Source organism: Hippoglossus hippoglossus, chromosome 14 (assembly GCF_009819705.1).
Source record: "Hippoglossus hippoglossus isolate fHipHip1 chromosome 14, fHipHip1.pri, whole genome shotgun sequence".
NCBI lineage: Eukaryota > Metazoa > Chordata > Actinopteri > Pleuronectiformes > Pleuronectidae > Hippoglossus > Hippoglossus hippoglossus.
In genome coordinates, this window is record NC_047164.1 from 18,117,696 (window position 1) to 18,137,978 (window position 20,283).

Sequence of the window (20,283 nt, forward strand, 5' to 3'; positions counted from 1 at the left end):
CTTCAATGGGAACATGTGCTTAAAAGCTCAGCTCCTGTCGCAGATACAAGGGGCTTGCCCTCTAATATCTTATTATTAAATGACAACTTTTACATTTAAAGGGCCCATATTTTACACCTTTCTGGGATATAATTTGAGGTATTAGTAGAACTAAGGTGATATATCAGTGGTTTAAAGTAAAAAAAACTGCTGCAATGTGTATTTCCATGTCCTCTCTTCTGCCTCTCTCTGGAGCTGCAGACAGAACAGGCTGTTTTCACCTGCCTCTTGAGCCCCTCCACCGATTGGCTGACTGCACTTTGAGTGACACACGACCAGGCCTATCACCGGTCTAATTCTGGTGCATTGAAGATCTCTCTGGTAAACATACCAAGTCACGTTGGTATGTCTGGATACCTCTATAGAAGACCAGCCACATATTCACAGTTGGTTACTGTTACTGTTACTGAACGGTAAGTTACACCATCCTCATGTTTGTTCAAGTTTAAGCAGGACAGTCGGCCAATGTGGGAGTAACGTCCCGAGTTTCACAAGGGAGTAGCACACCGACACGGCACGTCAGAAGAAATATCAGATAGTAAAAGCCCAGAAAATATATTTTACACAATATGGGCCCTTTAACCAATGTACTAGAAGCTTGTCATGCCTGGAATACAATGTAGATTTGTCCCAAACTGTCAGTCAGTGTATATGCCTCAAACACAAGATGATCACCTACAGTATAATTTAGACTCCGTAAACAGATTCCCAAAAAGCAATTTTATGAATCTGATCAATAAATTTGACATTCTGTTATATTGCAAAGATAACATTTCAATTAAATACAGTTTTCTGGCTGAGCTGCGCTTTGACCCTCAACCTCGTTCACAGATGACTTCGATCACACTCTGCTCCATCGGGGCGGGATCCAGGCAGCGGTGAGCGGAGCTGCCCACTATCTCATCCAGCAGGAAGTGCACCAGGTTCTCGTCGGAGACAAAGCGCCACAAGTACATCTGCAGGTAGTGGCAGTCGACCTGGATCTGCTGCAGCCCGTAGCGGCCAAACGTGCGCAGGCGGACGCACTCCAGGAACGTCTTTAAGCTGATTTTGATGATTCCCGTCATCACAGAGACCTGAGGGGGTGGAGGGGCGTGTAAAGAGAATGTTTTCAGATGAAGAGTAAGTTAAGATTCAACAGCATCGAATAAGATTCATCAGCATAACAAACATCTGCACTCACCTTGTTGAACTCCACTGAACTGAAGATGTCGATCCTCTCAGAAAACAGCTTGTGGATGTTGCTCAGCAGATTGGTATCCATAGGAGCGCTGCAGGCACACAAAAGATAAATCACTCAAGTAAATTCACAATCAAACCATTAATGTTTCTCTTATGTTAAGAGATTGCTCACTATTAATTGCCGGCCTGCAATGAAAATGAAGGAGGTACTACAGATTGGAGGCATGTGAACGTCTGTATGCTATTCACATAAAACCTTAAACAATCCATTCACTGGACTATAGGTCTACTTAATTTTTGGCATTTTCAAAATGATTACATATTGTGGAAAAAAGAGCTTATATATTAATATAATTATCTGTACAAGAGACAAAAGAACCAAACGTTACCAGGGTGCCCTCAATGCAGACATTTGCAGCTGATTCACAATAGCAAATTGTAAATCAAAGCACACAGCCATGAGTGGATTTCTTTTTTGCTGAAGTACAAAGTGAACACTGAACACTAAAATGCAAGTCATAAAAGAAAATGGTGATTTACAAAGATAAGGGAAAGAAGCTACAAATGACTTTGGACTTAAAAGGTAGGGTTGGGTAAGTCGTTTCTGAAACACTTGATTTCTTATTTGCTGAAATCCTCTTCACGTCCCGATAGCCATCAATTAATAAAGTTGTCTGAAAAAATAATTATAAACACGACCAATTCAGGCCAAATGAAATGATCTAGGTCTGAGATTTTGCAAAGAGCTCCTATGCTGTGCCTCAGACTTACACACAGTTTCTTGCAACTTAAATTATGCATCTTATGAGTCAAAGTTAGCCACATGCCAGTGGAACACACACCAGTAACATTGCAGGACTTTATCATTCTATCATAGAGAGAGTCTGATATGTTGTTAGTACTGAATATGAGAGTGTTGTGAATAACCAAAACCAAACCAAAGCCGCTGGAGGACTTTTCTCTTTCTCAGTCTGTTTGTAGCTTATGTACCTTGGAGTGTAGCTGGCCGCATAGCGCGTTTGCTGCCTCGAGCTACTGTAAACAGAGAAAGTCCTTTTGCTGGAGTCGCTGCTGTGTGCCTTCCTCACACCTTCCTCGTATAAAAGCCCGACCTACAAAAGAGCAAACAAGGGTTGAAAGATGAGAGCATAACAACAGGACTGGAAGACACGTTGTTCAGTATGCACAGGTTTACCTGCACATCAATTGAGGTGGTGTCCTCTACTACTCTCTTCATCACGGCGCGGACATTTCTAGGCTCGATGGTGTTCACCCAATCTCGTGTTTCAACACTCTTTCTTAGCATCTGGGAGATAATCAGGCCCTGAACCTGCACAAACAAATGACAAAATTCACAATACACACATGGGGGGGAATATTTGTAGCATTTTCCTGCACTTATATGATATGTTGTCCCTCAGTGAATATTGCTGGTAAGAACTGACCTTGACATAATGGTTCAGTAGCTTCTGTGCGGCCTCCCTGGCTTCTCCACATAAAGTTGTGACCTGTGTTACAGGACTGTGATGCTGTGAAAGAACAAAACACCTGCGGGTTATTTTTTTTTAGAAGTGAGCTACTTTAATTTGAGGAATTAATTTTTGAAAATGCATAAAACGGATAATATGCTGCATTTGTAAGGCGAGTGTTTCCATTTGCCTGCACGAGGAACTGTTCGTCTGTGAGCGTGAGTATGTAGGAGATGGTCGAGGTTTCATAGTCCAAGCAGAGGCGAGACAGCAGCAGCAGGAGGGCCGGAGGAGTTGAACCCCCTTTGTCTCCTGCGCTCTCACAGAACTGGCGAGAAGACTGGCAAATAAACTTTATAAAATTCACCACCAGGCTCTCACGAACACCACGACTACAGAATTCACCCTGCGCGGAGAAGACAACACAAAACAGAGGGTTACAATTTGACAGGATGGAACAAATTAAACCATTAATTCATCCCAATACCAGTATTCAGTCATTTTATCAATCCCTGTTTTCATTAGTAGTCTTAGCTACTAGTTGAGTCTTAGCTCATATGGGACGGAGCGCAATATGTTCATTTATCTGCTGAAAAACAGCAAAACCATTCACCTTGAAGTAAGGCTTGTTGGAGAATGCAATGTCCTTAGCTGTGAAGAGATGCACTGATGCCAGCACTGATTTAATCTGATTGAGAATAGAGGCTGAGAGGGAGGAGAGCAGCTCCGGCAGGCTGGTTGGAGCATCTCTACCAGATGCCGGCCCCCCATGATGAGCTCCGCCTCCAGTCACTGAAGCGCTAGCCACAGAGAGACGCGGTGTTGCCAAAGCCTGCCTCACATCTGTCAAGCTGTCCAGATAGAAGCTCTGCAGGGCAGAGAGGTACTGCTTGACTCGCTCCGTCGCCGCCCGAATCACAATCTCAGTCCCCTTGTTTGGCACAGAAGAGCCCGGCAGCAGTTTGGACACAGCCTGAAGTCTGCGGTGGAAGCGGTCAAGTGCACGGACCAGGAGGGAGTTATCTCCAACTCCTTTCTCCTCTTGTATCCTCCGCTCGACAAGGGAGAAATACCGAGCTGCCAGGTCATCCACAAAGGCATTCAGCTTGCCATTTGCCATCTGGGGGATATTTTTAGATGCTAGCTCTCCTGTCTGAGCGTGGTTGACAAAAAGTTCTTGATACGATGTAATTAACAAACATAAGCTGCTGACAAATTCATTGCAGCCTCTGTCAATGAATTCCAGGATGTCAGTGTTTGAGGTGGGAGAAGATAGGGCTCTCATTTTAGGTGACTTATCATCTGGAGATCCGGCCCCTGCAGCCGATGATGGCCAGCGCGCTGAAGCATCTTTCACAGCTGAGGCAGAGGAGTATGGTCTTATCTCTGCTTCCAGGCCCTGAAGGTCCGACTCGAGTCGAGATCGTGCATGGCTCAGGAATTTATCACAGAGCTCCTCAGCTGGCTCGTCCAACTGTAGCAGCAGCTCCACACACTGTGATAAATCTTTGGCGCTTGATCCACCGTCCCTATGAGCACAAATAAACAGGAAGAAATATTTGAGCTACAGGAATCGGGAAATAAGGATTTTGAATTCTGTTGACAAAAGTAGCTGTACCATTGTATTAGTACATGCTGTACACATGTTCACATATGGAAACATTTTCAGAGAAAAATATGATCCTATGACCAAATATAAATATTATTTGCGATAAAATCGGAGTAAAATGATGCCAAAAGTCTATAAAGAACAAAATAAATATAATAGATAATATATTCATATAATTTAATCTTTATTTCTGTGCATTCATAAACCTGCATTCACTCATATTAGTCCCATCTTTTTATGTTTCCTCACAGTGGCATTCCTCACATTAACATAGATTAAGAAATTCCCACCTGAACTTCTGTCGAAGCTCCTGCGCCAGTTTGTCCATGATGGCGTGACAGTCATCCTGAATCCCCTTGAAGGAGGGCAGGTGGCTGTACTGATGCAGCACACAGCGGGCGCGGCGGTGGGAGCTCACTGCCTGAGCATAGGCCTGCAGCTCCAGACACTTGTTCAATCGAGCCGGCAGTTCAAACAGAAACTGCAGCTTCCTCAACAGAGTGTGAACCCCTGGAAAGAAATATGCCAAGATAAAGAAAATTGAAAAATAACCAGTATGAAGCCCCCTGCCCCAAAGATGAATGAACAAAATAAACTACAGTGTGGGTCTCACCTGACAGTTTTGTAATCTGTGTGTGCTGGTCCTGTAGGGTACCACTGATAGAAGCACTGAACTCTGTGATTGCTGCCATGTTAGCAGAGAGACAGTCCATTTCATCTTCCATCTTTTTGAAGTCATTCTTCATCTTTCGTATGGTATCTGGAAACATGGAGGGGTTGCTCAACAATCTTGGTTCTCACAATTTAACAAAACTTGACAACAAAAGTAAAGCCGAGTTCACACCACACGACTTTCAAAGCCGTCAGATCACTAGGGCAGTTCAACCTACTTGACTTGCCGTCTCGTGATTGGGAGATTTGCAGTCGCTGTGAGTTTAAACTGCATGACTTACTGGCGACGGGGGTTCACACACTACACAGTGTTTCACCATGAGAACGTCCTAAAACTATGTTTAATCAGAAAAACACACGCTAGAAGAGACACAGTGAATCCAAGTGATCCTCCTGCTCTTCAGTCATCCTGCTGTGAACGACGTAGTTGGAGGAGGTGAAATGCTTCAGTTATAAAGAATAAGAGAGCAGCTCGAGCTGCATTGTTCTGTCCGAACCCATCTGAGCCCGAGTGAAGACTAACCAAACCCGACAGGCATTTAGTTTGTTGTGTCTGAACCTGATGCAGTATGTAAGCTGCACTGAGTTTATTACCCTGTCACTCAAACACATGGTTATTGCATGTTTTCCCTGATTACAGACATAAATCAGAGGCCACCTCATCACAACATCAACCTTCACTACCTGCACCCTGTCCTGCCCTCTGATCGGAGGGAGTTGGCCAGAGTTGTCGCCAACTAAGGCTAGATTTCCAGCAGGTTGGATTGGAGTTCGCAACTACTCAGGGACGTGTCTGTCAGCCTTTTATCGCGTCTTTGAAGAGTTCACACATAGCTATGGGCGACTGCCAGTCGAACACCGATCGGAGGCGTTTGTCTGCGACTTGCAAAACTCATTGGCGACTGGCAAATCGCGTAAATCATGTAGTGGGAACAAGGCTGAAGTGAGATGTTCACTCACCGGTAGCAGATATAAACTTGTTGTAGTTTTCATACACCAGCGTCTGCATGTCACTGTCCAAAGAGCGGATCTGCTTCACCATGCAGGTCTCCTGGTCCATCAGCTCGGCAAGAGAGCACTCTCTTCTGAGCTGCGTTTGGAGAGAAGATGTGGAACGGTCACAGTCACTCATAAAAAAAGTAGATTTTTTATTAAAAAAAAGTAAAACAACACACTTTATTGAGTAAATCTTTGTTTTTCATTTGGCAATTATTCTTATAACTGCTTTAAAGAAAGATGTGTCAAATTAGACACTGCCAGGAAATGTGTGTACTTTCAGCAAATTCCAGTACATTTCATTTTTTGCCACTTCCTTGACATGTGAAGTGAATGAGCAATTAATGTAAGCAATGAAAACCAAATCATTTTTTTGTTTTCTGTTTCTTTTGGAACCACAACAGTCCACATCCTCACATGAGCATCCAGTTTCTGGCATATTAAAGGAGACTGTCCGATGTAGATTTCATCAGGCAGTACTGGCCATATAGAAGAATATGGTATGAGTCAGGGAAGGGCCAATCCAGAGAAGGGGGCAGATCCAGGATTTTTTTTTTTTTTGTATCCCTTTCTCTAACATTGTGAGATGGGATCTTTTTCAACATTTTCAATGATTTCCCAGTAAATGATTCATGGATCTTGATGAAAAATACACATTTAGGGAAATTATTGATTGTATATAAGGTGACTGGCTAGCGCCCCCTGCATTTGCATGTGAGAATTGAAATAAATAGTCCCATGATACAAATGTGGCATTATGAAATAAAAGTCCCATGAAATAAATAACCGTCTTCTTTTGAAAAACATAATTTTGAAATAAGTAATTGTATTTATTTAAGTAAATGGATTCAGTTATATATTTATATTATGCTATATTTATACATTTATTGCCATATATTTTATTTCAGGGTTTATTTCATAGCCATATTTATTTATAAAATGTTGACTCATACGGCATTCCATAATAAAGCACACCACACACAGCAAATGGTATTCAGAGTAGTGTATTGATCTGTAGCAGAGACTCTGTGGGAGTCTTATAGAAAACAGGCGTCATCTTGTTTAACAACATTGAATGGGTTGACGGTGCTGTGCAGTTTGATACAACACTGGTACCGACAGCAGCTGTGGCCTCACACAGCGGAGGTCTCTCACCTTGTTCAGGTAGTGCTCGGGGTCAAAATGAGGCCCGTTGATGTCGCAGGGATCCAGGGACTCCATCTCGTCCTCGGCCTTCCCCTCCTCGTTCAGGCCGTAGTAGAGCTTCAGCATGCCGTGCACCCTGCGCCTCTTGTCGGGGCCACCGTCCTCCGACTCCGCCGCCGTGCCGCCGTCCATAGCGAGCTCCAGCGGCCAGCTGACCAATACAATACAAACAATACGACGATATACAGGTGCCAGACGTCCAGCAGCAGCTAGCAGGAGGCAGCTAACAACCACTGTCTGCACACAGTCACTTCTTCTTCTTCTACAAGCGGCTGAGGCCCGTGTGGCTCAGCTTCCTCCTAATATTAACAAGTTCTTTCTGAATAATTCAGTCAGAAAAACGGCTTATTTCTCCAGAAGCTCCATCAGCTGCCTGGAGAGTCTGACTGCTTCCGGGTATGTAGCCTATCCGGTGATACGCTGTTAGGGTGCAGTCACGTGACTACACTTGGCTGACGTGGGGAAAGTTGTAGTTGTAGTTCTTCTCTCCAGGCGGAGGGAAGGGGAACTACAACTACGGAATCAATCATTATCGTAATTTTAAAATCCTTATTAATGGAGAAAACACTACATTTGTGGGTCTCTCTCCCGGTTCTTTCACCATTGCAACTGTCTAAGACATCAAAGATTCCTTCGATCTAGGACCACTGACACTGTCACTCGTTCCTTTGACGAAGGCTCCCATTGACTCCCATTAAAACAGTTCCCGCTGTTTTTCGCAATTTACGAGCGAACCGTTTTGCGAAAGTCTTAGAATAGACCGATCATATCATTCCCGACCGAGCCGCACGTTTTGATGTGTTTTTTGTGTATGTGCGACAAAAACTGCGGGAGGAGTAGCGGGACGAAATTTATGGCAGACGAAATAAGAAGCATGGGGAATAATAGTATATGTGCATGCATTGCATTACTGCACACATAATAAACAAATGAATGAATGAATGAATGAGTGAATAAATAAAGTAAAAGTAAATAAATCTAAATGAAAGGGACACAAAATTGATTAATTCATAAACCGGAGAAAAAGAAAAAAAGCGAAAATTCTACTTAAAAATATTAAAGTGACATAAAAAGTAATAAATAAATAGTTTCCCTAAATGCTCCAGAAGTCAGAACAAACTGAGGGATGAATTTCAAGGGATTTGATTAATTTAAAGCTGATTTGATTACAACTGTTCTGATTTAATGAAAACAAAACAATGTTTCATCATTTTTCAATGTCTTATCATTCGTCATGTATTATTTACAACCCCAAATTACCATCTATCATTAATGGAAAGTATTCTCAAGGGTGGAAGTAACAAGTGACGACTGAAAAAAATGGAAGAGATGAGAATGCTTCCAAATTAATAATGGAGGGGATTAACATTTAATAAGTTAAAACAAATATATTATGGTAATTTGATTTGACATTTTATTTCAACTGTATTGCTTTAATAATCAACTGGGCTGCGTTTCTCCATTCATCATTCACAACACCCAACTGACATGTATTGTTTGCAAAAAAAACACATCTCATACATGTCATAGTACAGTTTTAACTAAAGGCAAACTGAACAAAAAAAAGATTTACTTAACTAATATTGGTTTGTTTTTGTTTTGTTTGCAGACTCCTATGGTGACATTTTATTGTCATGTAATTAACCAGTAAAAACTATAAATTGTAATTTATTATGTATGTGAATTTGGAATAGTGTATTATGCTCAAATTGTAAATTTAGGGAGAAACCTTTTACAAAATATTTACAGAAGGGTGATCAAGAGGAGACATTTGAAGTTCGAAAGACAAGAAAACAGAAGCTGAAGAGGAACAGGCGCCATCTACAGGGAGCACAGTTTTCATTTTATTAGTCAAAGATTCAGAATCTGGCAAAGGTCTATGTAGCATCAGGGAAAATACAGTAAGAGTGGAATAAAGCTCTGGGATTTAGGTCAGGGATTTGAAAATTATTTGAATTAAGAGTGAAGGTCAAAACCATTTCCTCAGGAGTAATCACAAAACAACTGTCCACATATGCATCAACAGTGTTATATAACTCTTACATCCCTGCAGATTATATTACATGAATATGAAATTAAACACTACAATACTTTCAAAGCCTTATTAAATGCATCTAGTTCAAATTATACAGCAGGTCGGTCAAATTAGGTTGCTGCTTATAGTCATATTGTGGTGAAAGTATTGATGCCGATTATAAGATCATACACGTTAATTCAAATGAAACTAGCATTCACACACACTCATTCACACTGCAAGCCTTAGTGGTCAATTCAGATTTTTGTTTATGTACCTGTTCACATTATCTTGTGGCCAGTATCAGGCTCCAATGTGAACTGTCATGGCCCTGATGTGACGCGCATGCACAGAACAACAAGATGTCACATGCAGCACTCGAGCCCGCTGTGTGAACGTAGTGTTTCATGTGTAGGTAGTGAAGTAGTAAACACATCTTCACAGATATTCTGAGAAACGGCCACTTTGCATCTGTTTATTAACAAAAAGAAAGAAAAAAAAACCTAGACATATTTTAATGAAGGAACCACCATTCACTGTTCAACAGCAGCCCAGCGTAGTTAACCAATATATCAATGCACTCACGTCAGCTAGGAAAGCTGAAATGCATTGTCTAGTTGAAAATATGGGAAATATATTACAAAACAGAAATTATTTAAAACCACAACAACATTAGAATTTCTGGTTTCCAAGCACCAAAAATACAGTTATTGAGATTCCAACTTAGTACAAACAAAAAGGCACTTTATGTTTCTGCTCAAAGAAGAGAACGCTTGAAATGACCTATTTCTTCATTCTAGTGTACAAACACTGACCAGTATATGAAAAAACAAAGTAAAAATATTCTCTCATAAAAGCTAACAAACGATAGAAAACAATCGGCAGATGTAAAAGATTTTAAAAACAGTGTATTAGTATTAATAGTGCAGTATCACATGATGATGTGTAGTCTTTCGGAATGCCTATTCTACAATGTGACATGCATAGTGTACGTTAGCAACAATATATTGGACTGCTGCGGTTAGGGGACCGACTGCATCTGAGTCAAAAGTCAAAAGCATAGAGATGTAAGCACAATCTGCAGCTTGCGTGCTAAGGAGAATCAGGGAGAAGACATGAGGCCACCACATCTGAAATGAGGACATATTGCAGTGTTATAAAGACGTATAACTCCTGTAATGTCCATTACTGAGGTGACACTGTTTGTTAAATGTACGGAAGAGAAAGAAACTGCCCAAATCAGGGTCGGGATGGAGTTCAGACATACTCCTGGAGGGACTGTGGTCTGCCTCTGGAGTGTTTAGGTAGCAGACTGTTGTTGCAGCATGTTCGATGGCTATGCTTTGGTGTCCAGACGGAGATCTTAACGGCAAGTTTGTCTGTACCATGGGCACAGAGAGGACCGCCGCTGTCCAATGAAAGCCACATATCTCAGAATAGATTTTTAATTCCAATTGAAGCACTAAATGTTCTTTATGAGTTGAGATTACCCTTCGTTTTGCAAACAAAATTCTAATTGTGTTTGCAAGGATAGTGGTTAGATGGATAACCAAAACTTAGACATTGAAGTTGCAGTTTGAATGGAAGGTTTTCTTTTATTTTAGCTTCTCTTATTAGCGAAGTTGCACAACTTTGACATTGCATAAGTTTTACTTTGCTTATCAGGTCCGACCAAGCAAGTGAGTCAAGTCTTGACTGGTAAACGAGTGTCACTTCCACTAGGTAATACGTTCTTTATATTAACTTACTACATAGTTTGGTAAGTTTTGAGTCTGTTGTACCATAGTTACCATGTACCATAGTTTTACTTTAGCTCTCCAATGAGCACTTGATACTGTGAACAAGCAATTTTGGTTTCTGCATTCCGATAATGTCAAATATCCTGTTACTTTACATGTTTAGAACAACATCACATAATTCTGCTTTTACAAATGAAAATTCATTTAGCATGTTCTTTCTTTCCAAGAAAACCAGCAGCAAGTATCAGCAAATTGTGTCAAAATCTCAAATATGTGTACTTACAAGAAATTTCCACAACAAATCCAAGGTGCTCCCATGTGGCCTTTTTATGATCTGTGACACCAAACGTTTCTACCAGCACTTTTTACAAGTGGTTTCATCCTTTCATGAGAACAAGGCACTGGCAGTTTAAAGAAGCAGAGTAGTGGGGAACACGCCCTCGGATCGTCCCCTGAAAGTGTTTGTCATGCTGACTGCAAAGAGTTTTTGCCAACTCATACAGCTCTGAGGAGGATGTTTTAATGTTATAACGTTATAAGGGGATGTATTGCAATGTTCAATCCCATAGAAGAGTTAAAGTAAGAGGTACTGTAGTGGTTATACTCATTTGAGGTTAAACATTTTTGAATAATAACAGTAAAAACATCTCCAGAGTACTGCAAAAGGTGGAAAAGGTCACAAGATATCATACAGTCATCATCTGAGGATTTCTCTAAGGCATGTCCCAGACTTATGAAGGAGGTCCCTCATATAGTGCTCAGAGAATAGTTGTATTATGTAAGGCCATCTCATTAATAGCCACTTCAGTTCAACCTCAGAAGCATAGCTGTTAATAGATCTTTTTTTGTTTTTCACATTGCTGTGCTCTCTTAATATACAAAATGTCCAAAGATAAATATTGTTGCACACTCTTAAATCCCTCACTTGGTCCTCTGCATGTTCATATATTATCGGTTCAATGTCTAGAGCGCGTATCAAGTCTTTTCTTTAAATCTCAGTGTAAAATGTTCACGTTTGGTCTTTGAGACGAACAGGGCAGATCAGTGAGTTTAACCCTGCTCCAGACTCTCTGTCACTTGCACAGCAGAGTATGTGGCTGCAGACGCCTGTCGGGTGAAGAAGGACGCAGCTCTTTTTGGCTTCAAGCGTTTGATTTCCTTTCCTGAAAGACAAACATGGACAAATATTGAAAAATTCCTCCAGCTGAAGTTACCACAGGGAGATTGTCATGGTTTAGAAGTAGCTCACTTCAGAGAGATTACGTTAGGATTACTAAATGCAACCATCAGACTCACCATTGTCCACATAACTGATAGTGTTGAGCGAATGGACCCGACTGCACACAACACTGCTTTGCCTGTGCAGCATCCCACGCCGCCCTCCACGTCCGTTCTTGTTGCTGCCATCTTGTCCGGCTGGCTGCTGAGACAGACTCACCTCGCCGTCCATTTCGACTGCAGCTGCACCCTCAGACGCAGACTTCAGCTCCACACAGAACTCGATGAAGCCGCTCATTAGCTCTGCCTGGTTCCAGACCAAAAAAAACAAATCATTAAGTCTGATTCTAAGAGGTAGAAGCAATACACTTGACCTTTTGATGGTCTGTTAGTGAGCCACAGGCATACAAATGTCACATTGCCAGCCTCGGATTAGAGCCTAGTGTGATTATTTATGACTGCCTCCACCATTATGTAACATCTCTTCAGCATCTGTTGGCTGAGACAGTCTTTTTCAACCTAACACTCATTGACCAGGGGATTATATAGAAAAGAGTACAGAAAAATTGTTTGATTTCTTTTTTGGTTTCAACCCAATGTCAAGTGTTATGCTTCTCTAAGAACAAATAGGCTCAGCAGCTACACCTGATCCTCAAAGTTTCAAAAGCACCAGGTGCAGGGTGCTCTCCAGAGATCGCTGCATACTCTCTCTACTTGTTGAAAACATTTGAAGTGAGGTACACATAAGAGGACTGCATCTAGTACCCAACCCGGCAGCAAAACGACTCATATTGATGTTCTAAATACAGCAGAGAAGGTGGATGTGTCCATCAGGTCGGGAGAGGTGTGACCCAAAAATAGAAAAGAACAATTCAAACACATAAATGTGCAGATGTTAAATTAAATCATATATAGGGATAACATTTCATGGTACACCGTGGTTAAATTCCAGTTCGTTGTACCGTTTCAATCTTAAAATACTTTTAAGGTTCAGTGTCTAAGATTTAGGTGAAAAGGATCTATTGGCAAAAATTGAATATAAAATAATCCTAGTGATGTTTTCAAAATTGTACGAATTGTTGTTTTCTTTATTATTTTTATAACAACTGAAGGCTGCCACAGGTTCTCTCTCATGTTTGGAAGGGGTGGGTGAGGTGAGGGGTATTCAGCTGCAACATGCAACTTCACCACTAGATGTAACCAAGTTCTACACACTGAACCTTTAAGTAAAATGGATATTTGGTTGGTGCTGTAAAAGCATGAGCCGCTAGTGCTCTGGCCGTAGCTTGTAACTGCTAGCATCCACTGTCGCCAAATTGCTTGCATTTAGCTCACGACATTTGGGGTCGATTCTGCACAAGATTAACTTATTTAAGGTGTAAGTTGAACCTGCATAACAGGAATAAATATATTAGTCAAATATAAAACCTGGGCGAAATTACTTTAGTTTGTTTATTAGCACATAAAAAAAAATACTGCGAAAATACCGGGATTTTGGTCACTATAAATCATGATATAAAATGTTCACAACATTTCATGTCTAATCATATCAGATGATTTCTGAAATTCCTTTCACTACCACTGTCTTACTTGTTTTGAGTAGATCTTTAGCAGTTTGTTGACTGGAGTTCCGTCTTCCTCTCCATCAAACTCCAGCCACAGAATGTGCGAGTCCCCCTCCTCCTCCGGGTAGCTGTGGTCCCACGAGAGCTGGCTGAAGCGCAGGCCGAGCAGAACATGCTACAAGAAAACATGTCCGAGGGGAAATATCAGCATTGGTTTCATGAGGAGAAATGAGACACGCGTTCCACATTTCTGCAATGTGCACGATGTTTTTACAGAGCTGTTCACAAAGAAAACTTCAGTGCTCACCTTCTCTTTGACGTCCATCACATAGACCCCCTCCAGGCAAATCCCAACATTGACAGCTTTGCGCTTTCCCCTTTGGAGGATCCCTTGTGCTGGTTTGTCAATCTCACCAAAGAAGAAACCACACCTGTTTGTGCAGATTGAAAAATGAGCACATATTTATCATTGCCTTTTGAGTTTTAAAACCTGTAGACAGAGCATCAATGGCTCATTACAAAAGTTCCTACCCATAATAAGGCAGTGTGTGGCATGTGTTGAGGTACTGGTGTAGGAGCTGTGTGGGCTCAGGAGGGTTTGCAGCAGATGTGTGGATCTTTTTGTACTCCTCCAGCAGTTTCTGCTCCAGCCCTGCCAGACGACTGGACTTCCCTCTCAGAGTAGAGAGTAAACCTCCGCTCCCCATGGTGACATGTGCAGGCACATAAGAGGTCAGCTTCTTCTCTCTGTGGAAAGTGGAGAAGTTTATATTACAAATTTAGTGCTGTGGAAATCAGGTCTCAATATTATATTCAATCAATACTTAATTTGATAACACTTCCTGCTTAATGCCATGTTGTGATTTGCTTCTGTCACGTCCTCATGATAAACAGGATGTAGAAACAACCTACTACATTCAATGCACCACTCAGTCTTGTGCCAGAGTGACTGTGCATTTCAATACATTTCTTCCTTAATTGTCTGATTTCCTCTTTAACAAGCATCGCAAATCCCAAATGCTACAGATTCTTTCCTCTCCTGAATCACCATGTTCACATATATTAATTAAAAAACATAAACTGCTCTCCTCAATTACTACCACTCACATGCTGACGTATGAATTTCCTAAAGTGGAACAGATTCTATTCTTCAGCGCAATAAAGACATCAAATAATGAATACCTAGAGATGCTCTGAAAATAACTTCTTGGTTGAAATCTACAACCAGTAATTGTAACACAGTAGTGTTTTCTCTCATGTCCACTATTGTAATATGATCGATTTACATATGTAAATGACAGTATGTGTAAAAGACAATCTTTGGACTTTAGGATAAAGCACTAATGTTTCTTCACAAATAAACACCACTGACACAAACTACGATGTTTGATGTTAAAACACTGAAAACACACAAGAGACTTCCTCAAAATTATTTATTCACTTCTCTCAAATTATCTGTTACTAACAGCAGGCAGTCTGCGACGTGTGTTGCAAGTACCTAAAATAAGAACAGTGACTACACTACTTTAAAACTTCTCTATTATATGAACAGCGCTTTATAAGACGTGTCAAGTACCTTCTGAGTAATTCTGAATCAAGTCTCAAAAGGCTTTCAAGAAAAACAAGAAACAATGATCATCCCACTCCAATCAAAACTGCTGACCTCTTGATATTCATCAAAGGTGTAATTTTTCGCAATTTGATGAATGTTCATCAAATTGCAACAATTTGTTGTTGATTGCGCTGAAGTACTCAAAGCTGTGAAATCAACCAACTGCCTTTATCTGTCAGTTTAGGGACATGATTTTGGTTTGTTCTTTCTACAATGTCTTCAAATTATAAAATAGTGTTCAAATAAGCAAATTATGGAGCCAAAGAACAAAAGACATGTTAAATCTGGATAAAACTAGCAAGCTTTGAGGTGCTGGTAAGTACATTTTGTTACGTTTGGACTAACAGTCATCCCTTATTTCAGTCTTTATTCGAAGCTAAGCTACTGTGAACTACGCATCATCTCCAGGCTGTAGCTTTACATCAAGAGGTAAAAAACTATTTGTTTAAGAGAAAACTACGAGTCAACACTTGGACCATCTATAGAAAACAAAAATTCAGGCAATTCAGAATATGGTCATATATTTTAAACAATCTTTCTAACTCACCTTACAGTAGCAGTAAACTGTTGGCCGTCTAGACCAGTTCCCTCTTCAAGAGCAAGAGACAAGGCTCCAAGACTCATCCAGTGCTCTGGATCACAGGGGTATCGACCTGAGAGGATGTTGTTCCTGGCCTCTTCGTACAGAAGTTTCAAGACTCCCTCATCATCAATCTGCTCAGGAGGGACACAATAACAAAAATTATCCAACTGTTACGGTATCAGGACAAGTAGCTCAGAGTTAGAGGGAGCCCAATATATTTGAAAAGAAAATTAGCTTTACTTTTTACTTACTTACTTTTATCTTAAAATATTGAAATTGCTTCTAATGATCTCGTCTGATTATTAAATAATTTGTTTTAATTTGCTGCCTCATCTCTCTTTGTTACTTTGGGTTTTGTTGAGTACTGATGAATTGTGATTATTATAAAACAGCACAAAACATGTTTACCCTTCTAAAGCCGATGAAATGGCAGTTCTAATTTACAAGAAAACCCATTATGATTACTGCACTCTAATGACTCTCAGACGATGACCAAATATCTTCATTAAAGCCGACTAAACATGCTCTTAGTAGAAAGTGATGTAAAAACAGTGTCATCATAATTTGCTCATATCTAAGGTTAATCAATATTCTGCAGAGGATCTGAGTTAGTGGTACCTGCAGCTCTTTAGATTTAGGATAAAACACATTCCGTCTGTATTGGAGATACGGCTCATCTGAGGAAAAAGCAGAGAACGATGATGCATTATGGTTCGGTGTGTTTCCATATCATACTAATGTGTGAAATTCAGTCTCATTGCTCGGAGTGGAGGAGTGAAGGTATGGGACACTGCAGTAGATGTGGGACTAACATCAAATCTAGTTCTCAAGCCCCCTCCAGCCCACTCTGCACCGGCTCACAGTTCTGCACTGTGTGTGGGTGGTATCCCTACCTACTCCACAAAAACACATAACAGCATTTAAATGATTATGCAACTCATTTGTGTTCTTTTTTTTGTGTGATTAGTGCTAAGCTGTCACTTTGTCACCAGTTCTTTGGTAACACTGGACGAAAAGCACACAGTGGTGGGCTGTTCCGCTTTGTCTGGCAAAGTAATGAGCAACAACAGACTTTCACATCACCAAAAGTCCACTGTGCGTGACAATTCTGACAGTGCACTAAACAACATTTTCAGTTTGTAAAAAATAAAACTTAAATTCAGTCTTGTTCCAATTAATTTGCCATAAAGATGTATTCTTGACCTCACTCATCAAATAGACTTTAGTTTTTCTTGATCAATACTATAGCGTTTACTGCATAACCCATTGTAACACACTAGTCAAACTCCGACCATTGATATGTGTGATCAAACGTTATAATGCATTGAACATTTGTCGCATATCTAATAAAGCATTTGTGTATGCATTGGACTGCTACACACGTAATCTAAGATTTCCAATGATTATTTTCATTTATAATTAATCTGCTATTATTTCCTCGATTAGTCAATTGTCAAAAATGGTTGCAAATGTCCATCATAAATTTCTAAAGCTTTTGCGCACCCTTCCAGAATTAAAAGATATGATTTAACAATATCAGTTCTTTGACATTTTATTTCATTTATATTGCTACAAGTAAAAAAAAAGGTTCTTTACTCCCTGCTCTGACTCCATTTTCATGCTTTGATTTGAGAAAACATTAAAGGTTAGTGCATTAAACACAGCAACAGGCTGACTATCTCTCACCTTGCGAAATGTCTTCCTCTGAGGCCTCAGTGAAGCGATACAGCAGGTCTTGCCACTGACGACACAGCTTGTATGGTTGATGTTTCACCTTTAACTGCAGTTCTTAAGAGTATGGAAGAGATCAAATGTGATACACAGATACTGTATGCATGTTTCCCTGCTCTGATTCTAGTGTGATATTTATACCACTTTCCATTCTCAGAAAGTGGTCTGAGAATTTTAGAACCCACAGTAAATCAAGCCTCTATCATTTAGGCCCAGGCAAGTAGATGCATATTCTGCCTGACAGTCTGCCAAAAATATCTTACATCATGTCACATTTGGTAGCAACTCTATAAGACAGAAGCATCCACATACACATCAACATTCTTATAACGTCAATGCCTATAATTTGATCAGAAGAAGGGTTGTAGCAGTAGAGTGTCTGGGGGCTAAAGGTCTTACCGAGCAGTGGAGAACATAACCAGAAGGCAAAAGCATCATGTGCAGATTCAGGAACATTGAGAGCCTCATGAACACTTCTGCCCAGCTCCTGCACAGTGACACTGCCGAGCCCTTCTACAGATAGGTGGACTGCACTCTCCCCAAACAGGTATATGAGCACATCTTGAGCTGTGTGAACAATCACAAATATACTAAATTAAACAAAAAATAAATAAAAGTACTGCATGTTAGAACAAAACAAAGGGGGGATTGTTATATATTATTTGCTCCACCGTACCCCGGGAAAGTGTTGCAGAAGAAGCAACACTTCCTCTTTGCGAGTGATCATCTGATGAGTCTGGAGGAAAACTGCAGTCGTCCCCTTCCATCTCTATTCTGAAACACAATGAGGAAATTCATAATCTGTCACAACACAATAACAAATTACAACAGGTTCTAGAAAACCGCCTGAAAAAAGCATCTGAGCCTGGACTGGAAAAATAGTTCAGAGTGGCATCAATGTACAAGATGGGAAATAAAACAAAACTTCAGGATTTGTACAGACGGTTTGAATCTCAGTCCGGCCGGAGTCTTTCTGTGTAGAGTTTGCTTTCTCCCTGTGTCTGCGTGGGATTTCTCTAGGTTCCTCCCACAGTCCACAGTCATGCAGATTGGGCTAAATTAATGGGAGACTCCAAATTCACTGTAGTTGTGTATGTGACTGTGAACGGTTGTTTGTCTCTGTTAGTTTATACACTGGCGACCTTTCCAGAGTGCAGTTCACCGCATCTCGCCCATTTTCAGCTGGGATCGGCTCCAGCTCCCCCCACAATCCTCAAGAGGATAAACATTAGAGATGATGGATGGACTTGATCTCTTCAAATCCAAGTTATCTGTGTGCAGCTGGCTGAGCAGTGTCCTGCCAATAAGGCGTATGTGCTAACAAGCCTCATACTAACATGGTTATATGCAATACTTTTGCTTTAGTGTCATATACTTTAAAAAGGGAAAAGACTAGAAAGGTATCAGCAACATGAAGGGTTGGGGTTTTTCACTGGCATAACCGACTTCATCCATTTCCTTTGGTCCTGATTCAGAACAACAAGTAAATCAGGCTAATTTAGGTGTCACTCTGCACCAGCGCCCCCATGTGACTTGAAAACAACCAGTGCAATCAGAACATCCCAGTCGACCACTGGTGACCTCACCCCGTTGAACTGGTGCGATCGTTTGGCCCCAACACGTCACTGTGGCTTTATGTTATGTGAACATGCCTCAGAGCATCGACATTACAGCCTGGATGGTGGTAAACACAGAGGGATGACACCACCAGCGGCATGAGGCCCGAGCTGCTCTCAGTTAACTGGATTGTCCTACACAAGTCCAAACAATGGCTGAGAGACTCTGTGTATCTGGATGCTAACTTCACTTCGTTTTGTTAGCATTAGCTAAGTTAGCTGGAAGGCAGGGGAAGCGGCCGTGCTAGCTATTGACGCAATGACTTTACTTCGCTACTTTCAGACCTGGTAAAACATTTCAGTCAAACCTAAGTGAGCTAACTTTGAGTATTTCCCCCCGCCAGGCTGAGACACGCTGTTACTAGCAGGCAATGGGACAAAATGCCTCTGTTGTCCGTCCACCTACCTGCCACTTCCCGTCAATTTCCCTCCACTCGCGGCTGCTTATCCTGGATACGGTCCAACCAGTTGTGTCCCCAGTGTAGCTCCAGACATTAGCCACTGACTGGGACCTCCCTGTTAGCCGGCTGTCTGAAACTAGCTTTCCGGGCAGCTGAGGGGGCGACGCACGAACGACTCTGTTGTTGTGAGCGGTTCTTCACTGGGCGTGACAGTCACCGTGGAGGATTGAGAACTTCTCCGAAACCGAGGCACTCGTGAGGGAAGCAGCTGTAAAATGACCTAAGAGCGAGGGTATCGATGGTGGGTTTCAAAAACACGTTCAATGGCAGCGTGTGGACGTGTGAACGACTTTACACGGAACCGGTTCAAAAAGATTCGATCCCGAGAATCGGTCGAGACGTCCGGAGAGCGCGCTGACGTAGCGTCACTTTATATAATGTTAATATATAGTTTAATCTGTTTATCTGCTGCATAGACTTTACTGTATATAAAATACTTTATATATATAATATTTATAACTAGCTTAATGTGTTTATCTGCTGCATAGACTTTACTGTATATAAAATACTCTACATATATAATATCTATATAAAGATGCATTTCTTTATCTGCTGCATAGACTTTACTGTA

General features: G+C 41.1%; 2 protein-coding genes across 3 annotated transcripts; both read right to left on the minus strand.

The window, feature by feature from the left end:
- Positions 1 to 602: 602 nt before the first annotated feature.
- On the minus strand, positions 603 to 7,601 carry vps51 (VPS51 subunit of GARP complex). Of its 2 annotated transcripts, XM_034606058.1 has the most exons (12): positions 7,468 to 7,601; positions 7,123 to 7,326; positions 5,932 to 6,061; positions 4,913 to 5,059; positions 4,590 to 4,809; positions 3,304 to 4,219; positions 2,881 to 3,096; positions 2,667 to 2,750; positions 2,417 to 2,551; positions 2,212 to 2,333; positions 1,223 to 1,310; positions 603 to 1,115 (listed from the first exon to the last, which is right to left on the minus strand). In XM_034606058.1, the coding sequence occupies exons 2-12, from the start codon at positions 7,303 to 7,305 to the stop codon at positions 855 to 857; spliced, it is 2,502 nt and encodes an 833-aa protein (XP_034461949.1). In that variant the 5' UTR covers positions 7,306 to 7,326; positions 7,468 to 7,601; the 3' UTR covers positions 603 to 854. The 2 variants fall into 2 exon arrangements, with proteins under 2 accessions (XP_034461949.1, XP_034461948.1); XM_034606057.1 differs by having other exon boundaries at positions 7,123 to 7,590.
- A 2,036-nt stretch (positions 7,602 to 9,637) lies between these two features.
- On the minus strand, positions 9,638 to 20,061 carry frmd8 (FERM domain containing 8). Its single transcript, XM_034606081.1, has 11 exons — positions 19,658 to 20,061; positions 18,312 to 18,409; positions 18,035 to 18,202; positions 17,591 to 17,692; positions 16,523 to 16,581; positions 15,869 to 16,035; positions 14,241 to 14,456; positions 14,017 to 14,140; positions 13,735 to 13,884; positions 12,223 to 12,451; positions 9,638 to 12,089 (listed from the first exon to the last, which is right to left on the minus strand). The coding sequence occupies exons 2-11, from the start codon at positions 18,400 to 18,402 to the stop codon at positions 11,977 to 11,979; spliced, it is 1,419 nt and encodes a 472-aa protein (XP_034461972.1). The 5' UTR covers positions 18,403 to 18,409; positions 19,658 to 20,061; the 3' UTR covers positions 9,638 to 11,976.
- Positions 20,062 to 20,283: the final 222 nt, after the last annotated feature.